This window comes from Lonchura striata, chromosome 13, assembly GCF_050655825.1.
Source record: "Lonchura striata isolate lonStrDom1 chromosome 13, ASM5065582v1, whole genome shotgun sequence".
NCBI classification, from domain to species: Eukaryota; Metazoa; Chordata; class Aves; order Passeriformes; family Estrildidae; genus Lonchura; species Lonchura striata.
The window spans coordinates 6,821,233-6,842,147 of record NC_140715.1 but is presented as its reverse complement, the minus strand read 5'-3'; the positions used below and the strand labels follow the sequence as shown (position 1 = coordinate 6,842,147).

Below are 20,915 nucleotides of genomic sequence, written 5' to 3'. Positions count from 1 at the left end.
ATGTGATGGCACTAGAGTGTTAAATTTGTCTGTCTCTTCCACTAATAGGGAGAATCTTCATTTTTTTATCACAAATAGTGAATCATTTACTCGGGCTCACAGTTCATGAGTGGAATACAGTGTGCAAGACAGTGTGTGTGTCCTTCTCTGGATGTTTGTTCTATTTAGGAGGCAAGGTTACACTTTTCTGTTTAAACTGAAAGCAAGGGAAGGTGGATGTTTTCTCATAGCTGTTGCGGGCACAGCCTGGAAGTGTTAGAGATAACAGAGGGAAATGTAATGAAGCTACTGGCAAGCAAGCACATACTATTACTGTGTTTTATTGAACACATACATCTTTCTTTAGACATGTCTATCTATCTCTATCTACTCCTACACAGATAAATGTGTCTAAAACAAGATGTGTTTTCATAGGGGACTTGTTATACAGCTATCAAAAGATTAGATATATTGTTTTTGGTGTTTCTTAAGGGCTTCCCTTAGATAGGGACTATGAGATCTACTCAGTTGAGCTTGAGAGCTCCAGAATCACAGACATTAATGACAGAAAAGAGCCTATTAGGACAGCTATCCCAGCTGCTTTGTTATGCAGAGTTATTCCCTGTTGTAGACTAACCAATATTTCTTCCAGTCTTGTTTAATTGTGGCATTTCCATTGGGAGGCTATTTACTGAGCTTAATAGATGGGAAGCTTATCTGACATTCATCTTAAATTTCTTTCTTTCTTTTTTTAGCTTCATGCCATTAATGGTGCCATCGCTCTTATGCTCTAAATAATCACTTGCTCTGTTTGATCCCTTTTCCAAAGATTAATGCAATGTTCTACCTTATTTGGAAGCCATCCAAACATAAATTCTCAGTTTTCCTTAATATAATTTCAATTCCCTTATTTGTGTTATTCCTTTCCATGCTCCCTCTGGTTTTTGTATCACTTACCTTGATTGTTCCTCATACAAACTCAGGTAAGCAACTTTTACTCTGTGATATAAAACTTGTGCAGTGTATTTTTATCTGGTGGTGAGTTACATTAGACAAACAAATTTCCTGTCTGTGCTATTCCTGTTTCACATTCTGGGGGCTTCCATTCAATGATATGTCTGGAGTTACACCTCAGATATCTGTTCCTGTTTCAAATAGAATTTATTGCAGGCTATTGCTTTGAAAAGGGTGTGGGTCTCATGAGTCTCTGAAAGCTGTGTAGGAACCTAAAATAAATGGTTCAAATAATAGATTTCAAATTGTTTCTCAAAAACCATCCTGCAAATTTGTATATTTTATGATCACTTATGTGGAGGAAAGATGCATAATTCTAGGTCACTGTTTAAGAAAGAACAAAAGTCACAGAATCTCTTTGTGTTCCATGGTCAGCTTAGTGTATGTTAGTTTCACATTTCTTCCAGAAACACCATTTTATAAAGAGGTAGGGGAGCAAATAGAGAGTCAGGTTTTTGAGCTGAAACATTCTGTATCCAGGTCTGTTTGTTTGGGATTTTGTTTGTTTGTGTTCTCTTTTTTTTTCCCCTTGTTTTTTTTTCTTTTTTTCCTCCCTGCAGTATGATTTCATGGAACGTTTGGACGGCAAGGAGAAGTGGAGTGTGGTGGAGTCCCCGCGGGAGCGTCGCAGCATCCAGACGCTCGTTCAGAACGAGGCCGTGTTCGTTCAGTACCTGGACGTGGGCTTGTGGCACCTGGCCTTCTACAATGATGGCAAGGACAAAGAGGTGGTCTCCTTCAGCACAGTCATTTTGGGTAGGTATTTCCACCAGCTGGGACTTCTCTGTGTTTATATCCTCCCTTACCCAAAGTTGGAATATTTTCCTGCACTTCTCAGTATTTGCCCTGTTTTTCCTTATGTTATGCTGTGCATTTTTTTTCAACACTACTCTGGCAAATATTCAGTAATGGGGTGTGCTGACATTAATTCATTAATTTTTCTCTTAATATTTTAGTATTCCCATAGATCTCAAGTTAAGTCTTGAAAAACAAGGCTCAGAAAATTCAGTGTGGTTTTAAGCATTCCCCAGCTAATATTCCTCTCTCTTATCTCTGTCATTTTGATACTTTTTATTTGCTTCTCTGAAGATGCTTCTGTACACCCAGGTGGAATAGTATCCAACAGGAGAGCTGTTTAATCTTGGTGGAAAGACAGCTCAAGAAGCTGATACCTGCAAATGAGATTATTGTTTGCAGCCATCCTAGAGATTGATTGAGCCAGTTAATTAGTGTATGTTGCTTTACAGCTTGCCACTCACCTAATAGGGAGTGATCTCCTCAACATGGTGGAAGAACATCCAGCTGCAGTTTTCTTAGAATAGGATTACATGCAGTTGAAGATCAAACTGAGTCTAAATTCTCCAAGCTTTATTAGATTTGTTGACCTTTGAAGCTCTTAATGAACTTTGCTGACTATCTTTTCACAGTGGTACAACAAATTCTGAGGTATCCTATGTGATATTCGGTCCTGGCTGGTGAAGTCTTAAATGGCACTGTGTTCTATAAATCTGTAATTCCTCTTACTTCAGGGGAACTGTAAAAAGTAAAAGTGAGGTTTTATATTTCATGAAAAATAGTCAGAGGTGTTTTCTAGTCTTGCCTTATTAATAATATGTAGCTTAGGTGTTTTCCCTTTTTCATTAGTATAGCATTAATTTTGTTGGCCTAAGTCCCAAAGGGTGTAGGTGGATAATAAATATTGTCATTGAGTACAAACATAATTGTTACCCTGAATTAAGATGAAAAAAACTTTTCTATGAATGTTGGAAAATATTTTTTTATATTTTCCCATAGAAGGCTTTTTCCACTTCTCTAAAAACAATCTTGTTATGCCCCTGTTGTGCTTAAAAAACCTAAGGATATTATAAGCTGCCCTGTAAAGGGTTGCCTGACAAAGGCTATAGCTTTCAAGAGCATCAAAGGTGTAATAGCCAGGTAGGCTACTTGATAGAGCAATGATAGTAATTGAAATGAAATCTGGAGAAAAATATAGTGTTTTATCTGGTTCTACACACCCCTTGTATCAGATGCTTCATAATGAAAGGCTCTGAGACAGCTGAACATCTCTCTGGTGTGGAAGAGGAGGCAGAATAACAGAAATTATGTTAACTCCCAGGCAATACTAAATTTACCATGATTTTGAATACATAGGAAATGCTTTTGTGTGCCATGAAGCAAAATAATGAATAAATTTATAAACAAGCTTCTTCATGAGACAAATTGATATCTTTGATCATTACATTTCAATTTTTCTTTTCATTGTTCACATGACTCATTTCAAGAGCCCAAGCTAATGACATCTCTTTAAAAATTTGCTTTAGACATTTTGTGTTTGGTGTCCTGCAACTGTGAAATTAGATTTAAAGTTCTATTTGAATCCTTTTCTTCTTTACAGTTTAATTTGACAAATAAAAATACTCTCTATAGTTCAGCTAGTTCCAAATCCAAATTCTCTTTTCTGTGTGGTACAGCAGCTTGATTTGGTGCCTGGGGGTGACAGAACCATTTAGTTTGGAACCACAAGTCCCACAACAACAGGGAGTGATAGTGAAGAGTAATATTCCAATTAGATTTTTGTTCCAATAATTCACTGTTGAAAATATGTTCTGACTAAACCAAACAGCTTTCAAATTAAAACTATTTTAAGAATGAATTTCAAAAATTAATTTTATTTTTAGATTGCTATTATGCAAAGTAGTGTATGCTTTATCCAAACGATAACAGAAATTGTGGAAAATAAGTATTTTGGTACAGCTGAAATATCATCAGGCTTATGTGTCTACTCTTCTCACATTATTGAGGTCATCAACATCTCAGTCAGTCACTCAAACTCTGATATTAAACTTTGTCCTCTGTTTTTACAGAACTCTTCTTCATCCTGTTGCACAGCTACTTGCATATTTTTAATTCATTTCTTTAAGGAGCGAGTAGATTTGCCAGAGCAAAAGAGATCCTCTTTGTCATGTTCAGCAGATATTTTTGTCAGCTTAATTAATGAGGCTTTAAATGCCTGTAGAAGGAGAAGACACAGTCCTTGGGGCAATCAGTTTCCCATGGCAGAGTGGTTGAGCAAGAACAGTCTCATTGCAAAAGGATTTTCCTGAGGAAGCACTGTGTTTGCTGTACAATATAAACTCAAGCATGGCTGTAGAGGTCTTAAGAGGTCCTGCCTTTTTTTTAGGAACAGAGGATTTAAGCACTATCAGAAGACTTTGGGTTCTAATAAAGCCCAGAACTTAATGTGTGTCTTTAGTGTGTCACTAGGTCTCTACACATACTCATGCTGTCATGAAACTCAGTGCATTCTGCTTCACCTGAGCCTTGTCCTGCTAATATTGTTAGGGGTTGTACTTCCAAGTATTGAGGACAAATTAAAATGGAGAAAAAATAAACAAAAAATCTGTAGCCTAAGTAGGAACTAACCAATTAATATGCTTGTGATGCTTTAATTTCAGACTCAGTGCAAGACTGCCCACGTCACTGCCATGGGAATGGCGAGTGTGTCTCGGGTGTTTGCCACTGTTTTCCAGGATTTCATGGAGCAGATTGTGCTAAAGGTATCATTTTCCCTATATTTACAAATAACCAGAGTGTGTATCTATGATCTATTGATCCACAGTGCCTACTAGCGAGCATGGGCCTGAGCTAGATTCAAATAGAACAATTTGCTTTTTTTATTGTTAGATCTTGAGTTAAATAGGTTCAAGAGGAAGTATTGCCACATTTTCAGTGAGCTTGCATAGCTACAGCCTTTTTTTTGTGGCAAAGGCAGTAAACAGTGGCAGAAAATATTTTGGAAAAGTGGATGAATTACTGATGCTTTCTGATAATCATTAGCTGGTCTGCAAGAAAAGACTGATTGTATTCATTGATCGAGTGTAGTATATATTCTGGCTTGCCTGAGCCTTACTTCTAGTACAAAGCATCTTTCTTGCATATGAAATTACTCTTTGACCAAAGGAACTTTACCTTTTGTAGAAAAATAGGTAGGACCTGATAAAATCTTAAAATAAACATTTTCTGAAATGTCAGTTGTAAATTTTAACAACTAAAACTGGGAAACACACTGCTACCAAGGATTAAGTAGAAATCTAAATGACATCTACGAATTGGCAGTATGTGTTCATTAAGTTCTTCTGAGAGTTTTGGATAGCAGTCTTAGGGAAAGGATTCATAAAGAAGGACCTCTTCAGTTTGCACAGCAGTAGCAGATATGTGGTCTAAATTCAGTGGCTTGGTTGTATTCCCCTCTGAGCACACTCAGAACATTTTGCAATTTGCTTGCTTCTTAGTTTGCGTGAGATTTAGGCACACTATCAATATCATTCTTACTAAGGGGTTGTTAGTGTTCCAAGGGGAAAAGCCTCGTGTTTGAAAGCTTTTTGAAATAACTTGAAGAGCCTTAGAAATTTGCTCCTTTCTTCTTCGACTCCTGATGCAGTCGTGAGGAGAGTTTCTCTATGACTCCTGTGGCATATCCCTGTGTCTATGAAATATTCCTTGAGTAGCTGCTGTAGTTGTACTGGAGTGAATAAATTCCTGGGTTTTGTCTCCACATTTGGCTCTTGAAGGTGCCCCAGTACAAAACAAAAAAAAAAAGATAAATAGAGACCCCAAGGGGCTTGAAAAGCTAAGACTGCTATTTCAGCACTTGCCCTGCTCATTTTACAGAACACTTCAAATAGTTGTTTGATTACCTGAGAAATTAAGACAGCTGGTAAATCTGGAGAGGAGATATCTGTATTGCACAAAGTAAATGGTGTGACAATGTGAGCTATAAATACAGACTGACAGCTCTGTGCATTTCTGTGGTGTTAACCTGTGAAAGTATGCATGCAGTGACTGTGTGCTTCACTGCCACCCTTCACACATACATGGCCATTATATCAACTCATTTGCATTTTGAGTTGTGGAGCAATCCTGCATTGTCTACTGAACCTCTGTGTAGCACTGTATGCTGTGTTAGTGCTAGAAAATACTTGTTCAGGCTGTGACAGATAAATAGCTTTTGAATAGGGTGCTTGTCAAACTATTTGTCAGGCTTCTCCTGCCCCTCAGTGCATTCCCTCTGCTTCCTGCTTTGTCCTTTCCGTGTTGTCTCTTTCCCCTCAAAAGCAGAAATGGTTTCATGGAAGCTTCCTTCAACTCTTGTACTGTTTTCTTGTCAGACATCATGGTATTTCTAAAGAACAAAGAAGCTTGAAAAACTGCACAAAATGAGAACATGGGTGTGTTGACAGAAGTGGTGTTTCTGTGCTGGAACAGCTGCACAGTGCTATCCTGAGAGATGGGTGTAAGGGCTTTTTGCCTCACCTCTTTCATGCCTGTTCTCACAGCCACAGGCTTTTCTGCTTACTTGAATGCTCTTCATATGTGAGAGCAGTTTCAGAACACGGGAATCAAAACTGGAATTCTATGTAGGGTAAAGCACAGTAAAATGAGATAGAGAATTACATCTTTTACATCATATTACATGTATGGACACATGTTTAATGTACATCTACCATAATGTTAAATTTATATTTGAACTGTCACAAGTATGGAAGAATAATGGTTTTTTCAATTTTATTTTTTCAATTATTATTTCCCTAGCAATGCATCTTTCAATATCTCATTTCTCCACAATAAAATAAGTTGAGGCAAGACTCAAATAGAGAAATGTGGAGAAAATGTGAGCAAGCTCCTCAGATGGCTTTTAGAACTTGGTCCATGCAGTAGTACCAGTCTGAGTGCTTCCCTTTGTGTGAACCCCAAGTCTGACAGATAGGAAATGCAATCCTTTATCCCAGGGCTGATCCTGAGACCATCAGAGGCAGTGAGACACCAGGGGAGTCTCTGCAAACCATTTGTAGGCAGTGCACAGGGACCCCTCCATCCACGTGATTCGAAAAGATGAAAATGGAGGAAAGCTGTGAGAGTCAGCGCAGATTTAACTTCAGATCCATTAGCTTCAAGAAAACACTATGAAAATTATTGGAAAGAGATGAACTTTTGGCCCAACCCACAGGCTGTAACACATTTTCCTACCCTGATTGAAATGGAACAAACTTCACCCTCTCAAACAGTCCTGCCAAACACTGTGTGGGGTATTTCTCATTCTCATTCTGTGGAAATAGCTTATTATCTGGTATTCAGTATCAGCAGATTTACTCCATTCTTGCTTAGGCAAGATTCCCTTTGGAGTTTATCCTTATTAAGGTTAAAGAATTTCATCTAACATACAAAAAAGGTAATGATACATTTTGATCTCATGTGGATAAGATATGGCATACAAAGAAAAAGAAAATCTGATAATCAAAGGATAATTCCATGCAGAGATGTGTCCTGATAAAGCAAGTGTGTACAGTTAAAGCCAGTGGAAGATTTGCTGTGAATTGAACTGCACTGTGAGTAACCTCTTGTCCACAATTACGTGTAGGAGCCATTGGTGAAAAGTGATTCTCTGGCCAAGGATCAATTAAAGGATCAGACACACAGCTGTGATTAACTTAATTTTTTGGTGTGTTGCACCTTTTTCTATTCATCTCTATTTTTCTGTAAGTTATGTGATATAACCACTGAAGTATATCAAGAAGTCCTTCTTTCTTAGGATTCTTGCTGTTTATGTCTGATCATGGTTTGGATTTTCAAGGTCCATGGTGAATCTGCAGGCAGGCATCCTTCAGCACGTCCTGCCTTTCACCACTTGGGAATGGAGTTCAGTGCTACAATGAGTTCAGTTCTAGAAGTGACTCAGACTTGGCTATAATATAATTTCATTTCATCTCATAAGATATTTGAAGGGCATGCAACTCTTCCACTCCTTTAACAAAACCACTTCCAAAGACACTGTCAAATGCTGTTTTGCAACTGTGAGCAGAGCCTCCTTTAATTTTGCATTTTAAAATACTTGGATTTGCATCATAAGCATCTTTAGCTAATCTGAAAAGGTGAACAATGCACCATCACATAGGATTTCTACATTGATATGATGAGCATAGCCTGCTAAGAGATGGTGTCCAATTTGTGAAAGGACAAAAATGGAGTCAAGTAGCTTATGTCAACTGCCATGAAGTTGCCATTTAGCAGATACTTCTAGTTGATTATGCAATGTAATAAGAAACATGCTTAATATTTTAATCTAAATGAAATGAAGGCTTTTGGATTTTTTTAAACCAAAAATTTGTGCGATGTTTGATCAGTTGACTTTTTAATCTGATTTTAAGAACTTTAATTATTCAGATTTATCTTATTAGCAATTTCTTTTCCTGTTCTCCTTGTGTGGGTTTTTCATTATTTTATTTTCATTCTGTTTGTTTTTGGCTTACTGGCAAAGGACGGCGCCACTTTAATAAGTATAAAAAGAAGGGTAGGTTTTTTTAAATTTCTTTTTATTTCTTTTGCAACATCTATTTAGTTTGAAATAGTTTCAAAGCTGTAACATGTAGTCTCTCTCTCTTTAAATTTATTCTAATGGGTTTGCTGTTTGCACCACAGTAAGAGTTCCTACCATTGCCATTTTCTTTGTTATGTGTGGGCTATTAATCTCTGTATAAAAAATGTAAAAAGCTGACGATTATTAGGTAAGTAAGGTATGATTGCTAGAAAGAGCAACTCTTGCATTTTTCAGTTGTTATCTAATTTCAGTTGTTTGAGACTCATCTTGCTCTGAGGCTTTTCAGAGACTTCTTGCTTGGACAACAGTGCATAAAGTAATGTTTTCTCATCCATTGAATACACTGCTTGAAACTGCTGTCTTTGTGCCATGTCCAGAATGTTGTCAGTGGCATACAATGTTCTGGGAGTGATTTCAGTGGGGACAACATAAAATTTTGGGGTGCATCCTGCAGAATAGCTCAGTACTTGGTTAACTGCTGTAGAGCACATGGCCCACAGGAATGAATGATGTCCAGCATATGCTGGTAATGTATAGGAGTGTGTATTTCCTCTCTGTGTGGGTCAGGGAAACACTATTTGTCATCATAACTTGGCTTGAAGTTCTAGGAACTGGAAATAGCTTAAGCAGACAGAAGCTCCCTGCACTCTGAAGGAAAAGGTGAGGGGATGCTGAATCCCTTTTTCCTCTGCCTGCCCTGCACGTGGCCATGGCCCCACAGAGGAGATGGGAGCTGAGGCCAGGCAGCACTTTGGGTCTTCCATGGCACAGTCAAACTGGGGAATGGTCTTGAACTATTCAAGTGGCTCCCTGCAAATGCAATAACAGGCTATGGGTCAGAGAAATGAGGGAGGGTGGATCAAACATGGTGATGCCATCACCAGAAGGGTTTGCAGAGCAAACAGCTGCAGAGGAACAGCAGTATAGGTTTGTGGCATTACAGTGTTGTCCTGAGCAATAATATAAGTTAAAGGTGACCTATTGTGGTTAATCCTTTACATGCAAAACAAACAAATAAAAGCAGCACCTTACTCCAGGGATATACCACCTCAATACAAGTTTAAAGGGAATGAATGGGAACCAATTAACAGATATGGAGATACAGAAAAAGTGGTGATAATACAGTGTTATAAACAGACCAGCAGCGTGACTGTTACCAGCTTGGGGGAGCACTGTGGTAAAGGCAGTTTTAAAGAGGGGTGGTGGGGCAAATAACATCTTTGTGGATTATAGAGGAAAAATGAGTCCTTCAGAGGGGAGACTGAGCATAAGAAACAGCTCAAAAAAAAAAAAATCAGTTCTAAAATTTTAGTTTCAAAAGCATCCTCTCCTAAGTCCTAGAAAGGTTGAAGTCAGAATTCAAGCAGTGAGCAGAGTGGGGTGAAGGAGGTCTGTAAATGAAGTTAGAGCATGAAGCTCACGTTCCATGAGATAAAGGAGCTGAAACAAGACTGGGAAAGAAGAGCCACACACACACCTGAAGGTTAGATAAATAAATTAACAGTATGATTACTGAAGCAGTGTTGCATGTAAACATGACTGAAGAAGACTGAATTTATCAATGTGGAGAAAAAGGTGCTTATTTAATGTAGATTTTATTTACTGGAAGCCAGGGCAGAATTCTGACCTAGAGATTGAATGCAGAAAAACACCTGTAAAAACTTTTTTAAAGCCTGAATGTGAGGCAAGAAAATGAGTTAAAAAAAAAAAAAATTCAGACTATGAACCTTAATGAAAAGTGGAATGATGGTATTTTCCATCTTTGATAGAGCAAGAATGCAGGGTACGTCTAAGAAGAAGTGAGATAGAGAAAAAAAGGTAAATCAAAGAACAAATAACTATTGGTAAGCATTTTAGATGTTCCTAATCATAGCATGTATCATCTTACACTTACACTGTACTGTTGAAGAAAGGAAAAAAAACTGTGCTTCTCTGGAAATGCTGCATTCCTGACTTGTCACCCACACATATCTCACATCCTTTCTTGCAGTTGACAGAATTCAGCATGTTCAGCTTCTCTCTTTGTACATCTTTCTGGGTGGGTTTGTTTTTGGGGTTTGTGTATTTATGTGTGTATGTGTGCCAACTTCTGTGCATGCTGCAGCAGCAGCACAGCCCTGGCTTGTCACTCAAATCTTCTCTCACAGTGGGTGGAAGCATCATTTTGATACTTGAACAGACAAGGCTGTCTTTGGCAGTGTTCCCCTTCAGCAGTTCCCACCTCTCTGACTCAGTACCTTAAAATGCCTTTGTTATAAATTTTCTTCTTGTTTTTCCCAGTCTCATATTTTATTAGCAGGCTATTTTCATTTCTTGCAAACTGGTCATGTCCTCAGTTACCTTCCAGATTTTTATGTACAAGGCAATGATTGCCTGCCTGCCCTTGTTTTTCCTGGTTTTACAGAACTGCGTTTCACTCTAAAAAGGAGCTTGTGCCATTAACTGTGCCTAAAATTAATTACAGAATAAATAAATAGACATGCAACCGATTTTGACAATGAATGACAGCCTTTGCTGTCTATCAGCTTCTAGCTGGCCTGCATGACATGAGATAGGAGCTTTGATCCAGTGTCAGGTAGACAGGAGAGCCAACACAAAATCCACCACTGCAACTCTTTCTAATTGGCAATTTAAAGAGGAGCCAAGGGCTGCAGGGGTCACAGGCTGAATTCTTTCAGATTGTTAGTGGCCATGGCTCCAGGAGGGGCTTGGGGCAAGAGGAGCCATCGTGTCTGCTCTGAGCTTCCCTCATCAATCCTCGTGGATCCTCCTGGAGACTGGAAGTAAGAGCAGGGAGCTGGAAGGGCTGGGCTCTGGAATTCTACAACAGATGCCTTGTTAAATTTCTCTTACAATACAGGGCATTTAACATCATAACATTTCACTGCTGCCTAGGAATGTGTACCCATCCCTCCAGTAGGGTGTAGATTGAACAGGAGGATTAGCAGTGCTCAGATTGCTCCCTTTCCTGCACCAGGCTGGAACTGCTGCTCATACCCTCGGCTTTCTTTGTAAGACAATATTTGCAAAGTTGAAATAGCACCCAGGAGCTGCTTGTAGCATTGGGAATACTTGAGGAAACATACTTTAAGAATATAGGTTTCAACATGCAAAATATTAATTTCACATTGTTTTTCAAGTTTCTTTGGCTTCTGCTGATTCCAGCATTGAATTTAGGGTTATAAAGAATTTATCTGCAAAAGATCTTGTCCTGAATCATTTTAAGTGGTGATTCCCCTGTTGTTTAGAAGTACATCCTTCATTCTTTTTGTTATGGTTGGGCCTTTACAGGGCAACAAAAATGTTCTAAATTTTTTAAAGAAATGTATTTAATGTTGTTAACTACACCTAATAGTTGCATCTCATGTAGCAATTTATTAGCATGTCTCCTGTATTAAGCCACCAATAAACATATAGGCCCATTTGTGCATATGAATTGCATTGTTCTTTCATTTATTTCTGAGTTCATGCTGTAGCCTATGAACTTGAAATTAGTATGATTCCTTTTCCCAAAGAGCTTGTAGGATGGTGGTGCAGCTAAGAAGGCAGATTTATTCTGCCGAAGAAAATTTCAGACAAAGCTAAAAAGGATTAAGAAAAAAAATAATGGGGAATACTGAGGAATTCAGTAGTGAAGGAAGAGGAAAATAATTGACAGAAGTCACTGTGACGGACAAAACATGATAGGTAAAAAGTGAACATGTAAGGAATTCTCTGATTTCAGCAAACACTCAGGTATTTTTGTGTGATCATTCACTACTCCACCTGAGAGACCCAGGGACTAAATGGGAGCCACAGGTAGTAAGTACTGTAGCTGAACTGGAACCAAATTTTATTGGCTTAGGATTATAAGAAAGTTTGCTTTGTGATGTCCAAGGTGGAAAGCACATGGAAACACAGTAAAATCTTATTAATAGATTTTTCTTCAACAGCATTATGTAATATTTTCATACTTAATAAAAACTGGGTACATTCATTTGATCTCTCACAGCTGCCTTTGAAGGTTGCTGTGTTATCAGTTACTTCTCTTTCTTCTCTTCTTAAATATGTGCAGCACAGACACATCTATTTACACAAATATCTTCTGTTTCAATGGAGTTCCAATAAGTAGAATATTTCAAAAGGTTCTGGGTACAGCGAGGAAGTGGACATCCGTATAAATACATGCAGGGCAAAAACCACTGTGTAGCTTAGTTCTGGCCAGCCAAAAAGCTTTTTTTCCTTCATAATGCTTCCATTGGTGGCCAAGAATTTCTTTGCTCCCACTCTGCTCTGCTGAGCTGAATTGTGCTTGCTGTGCTGTATGCCTTGTAATTTGTTTTTGTGCTTAATTGGTTAGTTTATCTAATTGTGTTGCAATCTACATTTTGGTTTTACTTTGCTTTGTCTCCCTGGAATTGTACTGGTGTTTATTTCGTTAAGTTCTAAGGGTTCATCTTAGCAGTTGTGTTGGGATCATCTTGGAGTCCTTGTGATGATGGTAAATGTCATTGAAGTGACTATGATTAAGTAGTATTGTAAATCACATTATAGAAATGCAGCTGTTGTCAGACATCCTTAGACATTTGCCAGCCCTGAATAGCAGAAACAGCCCTGAATCATAGCTTCAGATTTCACCATGCATGACTTTTTTCACACCTACACTATATCTGGATTCAAAACTGTAATTTAGATGTTTTTCTATATTTAGCCTTACTTCAGTAAGATTAAATTCAGTTAACTGTCATCCCCCTTCACTTTCTCAAACAAACAAAAAATTCTCTAATTCAAACGTAGAAAAATGTTTAAATGTCTGCAGCTAATGTGGAACTGTGCAGTTAAACATGTTATGATTTAACTTTTCTGGTAAATTTAACAAGGCAAATAACAGTAACTAAAATGAAACCAAACCAGCCTGCATTTTAAATACCCTGAATGCTGCAGGCTGTGGGTGCAGTCCTGCATCTACTGCACTGCTGTTTAGCCAGAGCTAAGCCATTACCACAGGAGCAATAATTTTTTACAGCATTCAGTGTAAATGGTGTAAAACTTAGCAAAAATATTTGAAGAAATATTTCACTTTTTTTTTGTTTCTTTTTGTAGAAGCATAAGTGACTTTGTGCAGTTAGTGCTTTTCTGTTATGGATCACAACACTTATGTTTGGAAGGGAATTTCTGGTGTTTGATGTTTGTCCTTTTTGTGAGCATCATCTCTGCTGCTTTTTTGAAGCATCATCTCTTTGACTCTCTCCTCTGACTGACTCTTTCCAGTAAGACAGCACCTGAAAACTCTGAAATAGTTTAGTTGTGCCTTCCTCCACAGTTTTCCTAGTGATGAAGTTATCAAAACATAGGAATGAATATCTACATGCCTGTCTCTGACAGTAGCTGATTTCAACATCTGTTGGTTCCCATCTGTTGGTAGGAAGTAAAACTTGTTTCTCTGCATGCTCTTGTATCGACTTCACTGCTTATATCTAAACCAGAAATTTCACAGCTCTGATTCTGTGTTACTCACAGAAAAAAGAGTTTGGTTGGTTTGGGTTTTTTCCTTCCTTTTTGAAGGCATAAAATAAGTGGCAAAGTGATCAGTCTCATTCTTCTGTGATAAGTCAGAACCAGAGGAAGGGAACTTCCATTTCCTTGAATGCATTGATGCATGTGAAAAAGAGATTGAGTTTGTTGCTCTTTAACAGGGTAGCAGAGAGGCAGGACCTTTCTGGACTGGCTGCAAGTCTCCTTCTGTGCTGTGTGGGGAACTGCAGTCTTCCCTTAGCACAGGAGTGACAGTGACAGAGCTTCTGCCATGCTGGAGAAAGAAACAGCCAGGCTGACCAAGAGCTGAACCCAGAATGTAATGACAGAACAAAGTCCTCAGGACATTTGTCTCCTGGCACAGCTAGCTGATTTATCAGGTGTCAGTGCACTCAAATGTTCTCTTTTTTCTCCATCTCCAAATTGTAGCTTGTTTTATGCCACTTGAAATTATATTTTTTATGTGCAGCTGTGACTTCTCCAGGGAGACAGAACAGTGGCCTCTTTCCCTTCCACTGAAGCACTACAGTATCTTCATCTGAGATCTTTGTTGGTGGTTAGTGAGATTGTCCAAACTCATCTTCACAAAAGCAGTAATGGGGCTTCAGTCCTCTCAATCCACCATTAAAATAGTTCTGAGGTACTTGATATTGGCTTCATTTTGATTTCCTTATTTTTATGGACTGCAATATTATTGTTACTGAAAATATCATAGGGGCTAAATAATCAAGCAAAGTTTACTTGTACCAACTGAGCAACCTCTAAGAGACTGTTTTAAAAAATTGTTGCATTTCTGGAAATTGGTGCTAATATGGGAAAACACATTTGTATTTCTTACATAGATTTTTTGTAACAGTTGTTAACCTAAGCAATTATCTAATGGAAATAGATACTTTGTACAATGGTCGAGGAGGGAACAGCAAGTGTTTTCTTTTTGACTGATAGGCTCACGCTGAAGGCATGAGAAAAAATACGACCCTTGTGATAAATTTGAGCCAAAGCAAAAGTTTGCTGAGTGTTCAGAAGAATGTAAATATTAATTGTGCAGTTAATGCTGTCCAGTCACTTCTATAAAAATCATCCCATTTTTTTTGTAGAACAGCTTAAGTACTTATCGATTGAGAACTCCCAAAATGGAGGCATCCCCATATCTCTACAGGTATTTTAAATGAATTGAATTAATCATAGGCTTAAAAGTCTCTAGTGATCTTCGTTAAGTTTCCTGGGTTTAATTAAAACATCTGTGCAGTTTTAATTTATCGATTCATCCAGCTCATATGTCATGTTTTTAACACACCCCAGCATGCTCTGCATCATTTTTAACCCGATTTCCACTTAACTAAAGCAATTAAATTCACCCCGGATTAATTAAAGCATCCATACTTTAGTGCTTAAGTCAGCGTGTGCTGCTTTCCCCAAATGGTTTCTGAATGTCAGAGATTTGACACACCTGATGGGTTTTTTGTCCTTCTGGAAATTCTTCTGTGGGTTTCCTCCTGGCTTGCTAATGTGCAGTTTGGCAGAGCTTGGTGGGGCTGGTGTTGGGCACCTGAAGTAGGGAGAGCAGAGCTTGCCTGCTGTGAGAGACATTCCCTCTTGATGCTGACCTGGTGCCTGCCAGGGCAGAGCAGCACTACTGTTAAACCATTTAAATTAGTTCTGTGTTCTGCAGTCAAAGCATTGCATGGAGTAACTGCTGAACCACCTCATGTCAGTGACAGTTCTTCGCAGTTGTTCATTCTCCTGCATCTGGGGGCATTTCTAGATGATTTCTGCTTGGAAGAGCACAAGCTCTTAGAGCAACCTAAAAAAGACTTTGTAGATTTTTCTAATTGTCACTGTTTTTAAGAACATTTCAGCCTGATGGGAGTTAGTGAATTTAGTGATCTCTGAAGAGCAGCCAGACTAGTCAAACACCATTCTTCCTGACTGTGCAAATAGCACGTTTGTGGGGCACAAAGAGCAGCTGAGAGCAAACAGTCTTGAAGTCATTCAGTCTCCCATTCCAGCACGATTTACTTGGGCATGATTTTGCTAGGGTGGTTCAGCTTCTCCCTAGAAAAGTAGTATAAAATTAGTGCAAACTAGTAGAAAAGAAACAACATAAACCATGAAGTCATCTTAGAAGTTATTTCAGATTTTCATATCCACAAATGAACTTCAGTAAAAACTAATAAGTTTGCAGACAAGTAGTGAAATGTGCAGCCAACTGATTGAAATAGGTTTAAACAGAAAATATGAAGGGAAGTGTTGTCAAACAAAACCATTGTATTTACAGACTACAACTAAGTGGGTTTATATGTCTTCTGACTTTTTAGAAATGTCTGTGGGCAAATACTTGGTCTAACAAGGGATATGATAATTAAGGGCAAATATTTGGTGTAATATGGGATGTATAATAAAACAAGGAATGTCTCAATACTTTTTTGTTTATAATATCAATGTAAAATCTGGAGCCAACATTTTGAATCAAGCTGACAGCAATTAATTTTTTAATAACTGGGTAATATTCTAAAATGCAAATGCTTTTTATTCCTTTGGGTATAGTGATTTTGTTGATTTTAGGCCATTTAGATTAAGATTGTTCATTCATAAATAGGTATAACTTCATTTTAGGAGAACAGGAATTTGATTGTAGCTTTTGCAGTGAATGTAAAATTATTTGGGGCTTTGGTTGACAGTTGTAGGATTCAACACTTGCATCAGCAAAACACATCTTCACCTGCTTACTTATTAATCTAATTTGTCCATTGAAGAGAAATTAATATGTGCAGTCTAAATGCTGCATATGCATCACCAACATAAAGACCAAAAAGAGAAAAATGCCAGTACAGTGTGACTCTGCTCTCATCTATCACATTAGCAACCAGGCGGTTGTACACAACATTTGTCTTGGCTCTTTCCTCTATTTCTGCTCCAGTTCGGAGCTGACCTGGAGTGCATTTATAGGCTTCAGATTAGACTGTCAAAAACTGGAATCCATCTTTATATGTTGGCAAAATCATAATCTCTCAGCAGTGGCAGCCTAATCTCTGCTAAAAGAAAGTCCAAGTGTGAGGTATTACAGTCTGAATTAATTATCCCCTAGAGCAACTGCACCCAGAAGGGTCCCTGGTAGGGCTCAGTGCTAACAAGTGTGACCTACATCTGTCTTCAATTCAATTCCTGGTGGTCAGTGAAAAAAAGAACAACTTCAGTTTCATTATGCAGGTGTGCTTGCATTATCCACTCCTTTATATAACAAGGAATTTGTGCAATTCATGTCCAAAGAGCATAGCAAGACTACCCATATCAGTTCAGTGAATTTTTGTGACTGAAATTTACTTCCTCCTCCTAGCTCGTATCTAGGAGCACCTACAGATAAAAATATTTTTCTTAGGCATGGCAAAATTCTGTACAGTTCAACAAGGGCTGAAAATGTCTCACATAGGAGTACAAATAATGTCTCTTCAGAATGCTTTTTGTCTGAATGTGTTTATTTGTTTAGTGGGAAGTAAAGCTGTAATGGCTGAGACCAAAATTCTATTTCACCCAGGATTTCAGCTGTGATGGGGACATACAGCAGATAGCTGAGGAAGAGTAAAAGTTTTGCTTGTCTTTGTTGCTTCTCCATTAAATTCTTCTGGTTCCAGAGGTAGTGTGGGCTAGGACTTTCTACAACAGACAAAGCCTCTTTGTGTTCAGTAGCCTTTGCAGATTTTCATTCCATGAATTTGTTAAAATTCTATGATCAATCACAGAATGTTCTTCCATGACTTTTAACTTGTCAATTAATCTTGCTAAAACCATTTGATGGAATAGTCAGCAGTACTCAGGCACTGTAGGTAATGTCCAAGTGCTCTTTTAGTTCAGTCTTAATGTCATACTTGAACACTTAGTCCTGAATTTCCATACTATTTACATGGTGAACAAGCAGTCAAACTCATCTTTTTTGCACACCAGCTTGTGGTAAGAAAAATGTGGTTTTTATGCAAGACTGGGGCTTGCAAACATTATGGATACAACCCTGCTGGCCCATACCCAAATACCAACCCTTGGTGCAGTTTTCTTATGGGCATCTCACCACAAAATTCTGTGATACACACATTAAAAAATTAGATTGGACCAAAAATAATATTCTTCCTCTGCCATGTTTTAAAGTTTACATTTGAATGAAAAACTGAGCTGCTTGCAAAATAAGAATAATATAAGGGCATTATTTTTTGACCTGGTCCAGGACAGGGAGGCACTGTAGATGCAAATTCAAAATCCTTTCCAGTCTGCATATTTCAGTTGTGCCCTGAGACTCAAATAATTTTGAAGAGAAATATACCAGGAGGACCTGAAAAAAGTCTGCAGTAGAGAACTGACAGCCTAGATCCTAGTGGTACAGACCCTCTCTGCACCAGGGTAATGTTTGCTCTACAGCAAGAGAAACCGAGCCAGAACTCTGCCTTCACATCCTGTTTGGAGCTTCAAGTAGCAGGGGAAAGCCTCTCAAGCCAGCAGCTGTGTAACTAATCCAAGTTCTTCAACAGCCTGGAGAGTTTGTCTGCTCAGATATCCTTTGCTGGTTTCTTGCCATGCTCTAGAAGAACTGCTCTGGTGAGTATGTGTGTGTGGACCCTGGAAGGGGGGAGCAAGGAGTGTGTGCACAGACTGCAGCTGGGACACCGTCACTGCAGCTGGGACACCATGAGTTGTCACTGGACAAAACAGTGGCTTTTGATGCCAGACCCTTTGGGCATCATCCCTGGCCATCTCCACTCCTCATGTGTGTCTAATAGGCTGTTACCAAATCACCTTTTCCTCATGCATCAGGGAATATGAACATTATTCCAAAATATCCTTTAGAGAGAGAACTTTTAGAGGGATCTTTGGCTTGTCTTTCCTGCTCCATCAATGATCTCAAATACATGCAGCCCATAGGACTCAGAGGTCTGCAGTGTCTGTTCATCAGCTGAGCCCCATGTTAAATTTAGTCTGATTTTGTTCAAATAGAAGTAAAGGGCATAATCTCATAACCAAATAAAGTTTAGGGTTAATAGCTGTGCTTATCCAGACCTCACTCAGGATGTATACCCTTGGGCCTAAGTTGCCTGAGTGTTGCCATAGCTACTCCTGAAGATCTCTCTCTGTCCACCTTTTGCCAGTGCTGGTGTAAGATATGCAATTGATCTCTCCACAGAAATGAGATGGAACTTGGTTGTTCCATTACATAAACCAACTTCCTTCACATTGCTTCAACAGACTTTGGGCAATCAATTCTGTCCTGGACCAGGAGCTGCCCACTTCCCATGGGGAAACACAAACAGTCCTAGATAACAAGAAATACAGAATATTATTGAGGAGTTTGCACATCAGCTGAAGCTGCCAGGTTGTAAAATGAGGGTGGTCTGGTTTGGGTCTCATCCTGCAGCAATATGGTCTAGGAAATAGGCATAGCAGAACTCTTTTTAGGCAACCTGCTCCTGTTCTCTGTAAAAAAGCAACTTGATTCTCTCTCTTCCTCACACACAACAGACTATAAACCTGTAGCAAAAACAGTCATGAAGAGCTTTTCATTACTGCAATGACAAGCCAGCTTCTTGTAATAACCTAGACCTTCTTGCACTCTTGCTTACATGTTTCTCCTGCGATCTTAGTGACATGGCAGTCTTGAAAATGCCAAAATCTCTCCCAGAATCTGTCATTTTTCTTCTTCTCAAAGTGATATTCCTGTAGTTTGCAGAGTAACTCCAGCAGAGGGTTGTAGATTAAACTGTGGCTTTAAGTTGCAAGTGTCTTAGTCTTAACTGTATCCACTCCATCCCTAAGGTTAAGTGACAGATTCTCCTGTTTGTCCAAAGTCAGTTCTGGTGTCACTGGCATTGTGACCGCCCTGGCAAACCCCTGATTGCTTTTCAACTTACAGACAAGCTGCACAAGGACTGAGCAGATCCATGAGGCACAGCAAGACTTTTGACCTGATAGAAACATGAAGAGAGGAATGAAAAGCTGTGACATGGCTTTCAGCTTTTCTTAAATTCCTGAAGCACCATAGCAGAGTCAGGGAGCACTAAAAACACTGCTGTGGGAGCTCTTCAGCCCAAGCACCATCCAGTAACCTTTCTTCTGAAATGCCAGGCTCTGGAATCCCAGAAGCTGAACCACGCAGATCCAGGTCAAAAGCAGGAGCTAAGAATGGTTTCCCCACAGACAAGTTCCAAATAGCAGATACACATCACCTTTAGCTGGACTGCAGTTACCCATTGCTTAATGAGACTTAGGGACAAAGCAAGCAGAGAAGTGATCTTACAGCAGGTGTCTAGCACAGAATTACAGGTCCCAACCCCTCTAGCTAGGTCTAGACTGGTCATAGTTGAGTAGCTTGGATATCTTTGTTGTTTTGGTTTTCTCTTTTATTCATTTTTAAAATGGGTTGTTTCTGCTCAGTCCCTCTTTCAAGGTAGTGTGCTGTTTAAATAGAGTTATTGACTTTATTTGAGTTTTCATTCTAAAGGAAAAGTTTGCAGAACTTTCAGGAGTTGATTCACATGTTGATCTGTAAAACAACAAAACAAGAAGAACTGTTCCTCACTTGTATCCAGCTTGTGAGTCAGCTTTAAGTTTTTGTCTTTATAACTACTTGAACAAATGTGGTTTCTCCGGAGAAACTGCCTATTGCCTATTAGATTGTCCAAATAAACTGCTGAATGCCCACAGACTCATTTAGCCTTCCTAGGACCTGTTCTTTCCATGCAGCTTTACCACAGTGTGGTGAGGAGCTGGGTGGGCAGAATCAAGTGTGTCCTAGTGCAGTTGGGGAATCCACACTGAGAAACCATCAGTGAGGACAGCTCTGAATCTCTGCAGTGCCATGGAAACATGGAGAGAATCTACATCCAGCAGTATTAACTTCCTTCTCTGGTGGACTTCACCAAAGGGACTGCAGGCTTAACCACCACATAAAGGAGCTGAGGGGTGCCTTGTCCTAGAGAGAGATTTTTGTGTTAAAGTGAGTTCCAATTAAAAGACCACAGTACAGTGGGTCTGTACAGTTTCAGAGTGTGCA

The 20,915-nt window shown here is 39.0% G+C and overlaps 1 protein-coding gene across 25 annotated transcripts in view; it reads left to right on the top strand.

Annotated features, from left to right (window-relative positions):
- The window catches only part of TENM2 (teneurin transmembrane protein 2), a 1,518,527-nt gene that overhangs the window by 1,411,304 nt on the left and 86,308 nt on the right, over positions 1–20,915 (top strand). For 19 of the 25 annotated variants that reach the window (XM_085591001.1, XM_085591002.1, XM_085591003.1 and 16 more), the window contains 3 exons: positions 1,554–1,749; positions 4,449–4,550; positions 8,309–8,341. In XM_085591001.1, coding sequence (XP_085447127.1) covers positions 1,554–1,749; positions 4,449–4,550; positions 8,309–8,341 — 331 coding nt within the window. The remainder of the gene's footprint in view (positions 1–1,553; positions 1,750–4,448; positions 4,551–8,308; positions 8,342–20,915) is intronic. The other 6 variants (XM_085591017.1, XM_085591014.1, XM_085591013.1 and 3 more) reach the window with 1 other exon arrangement.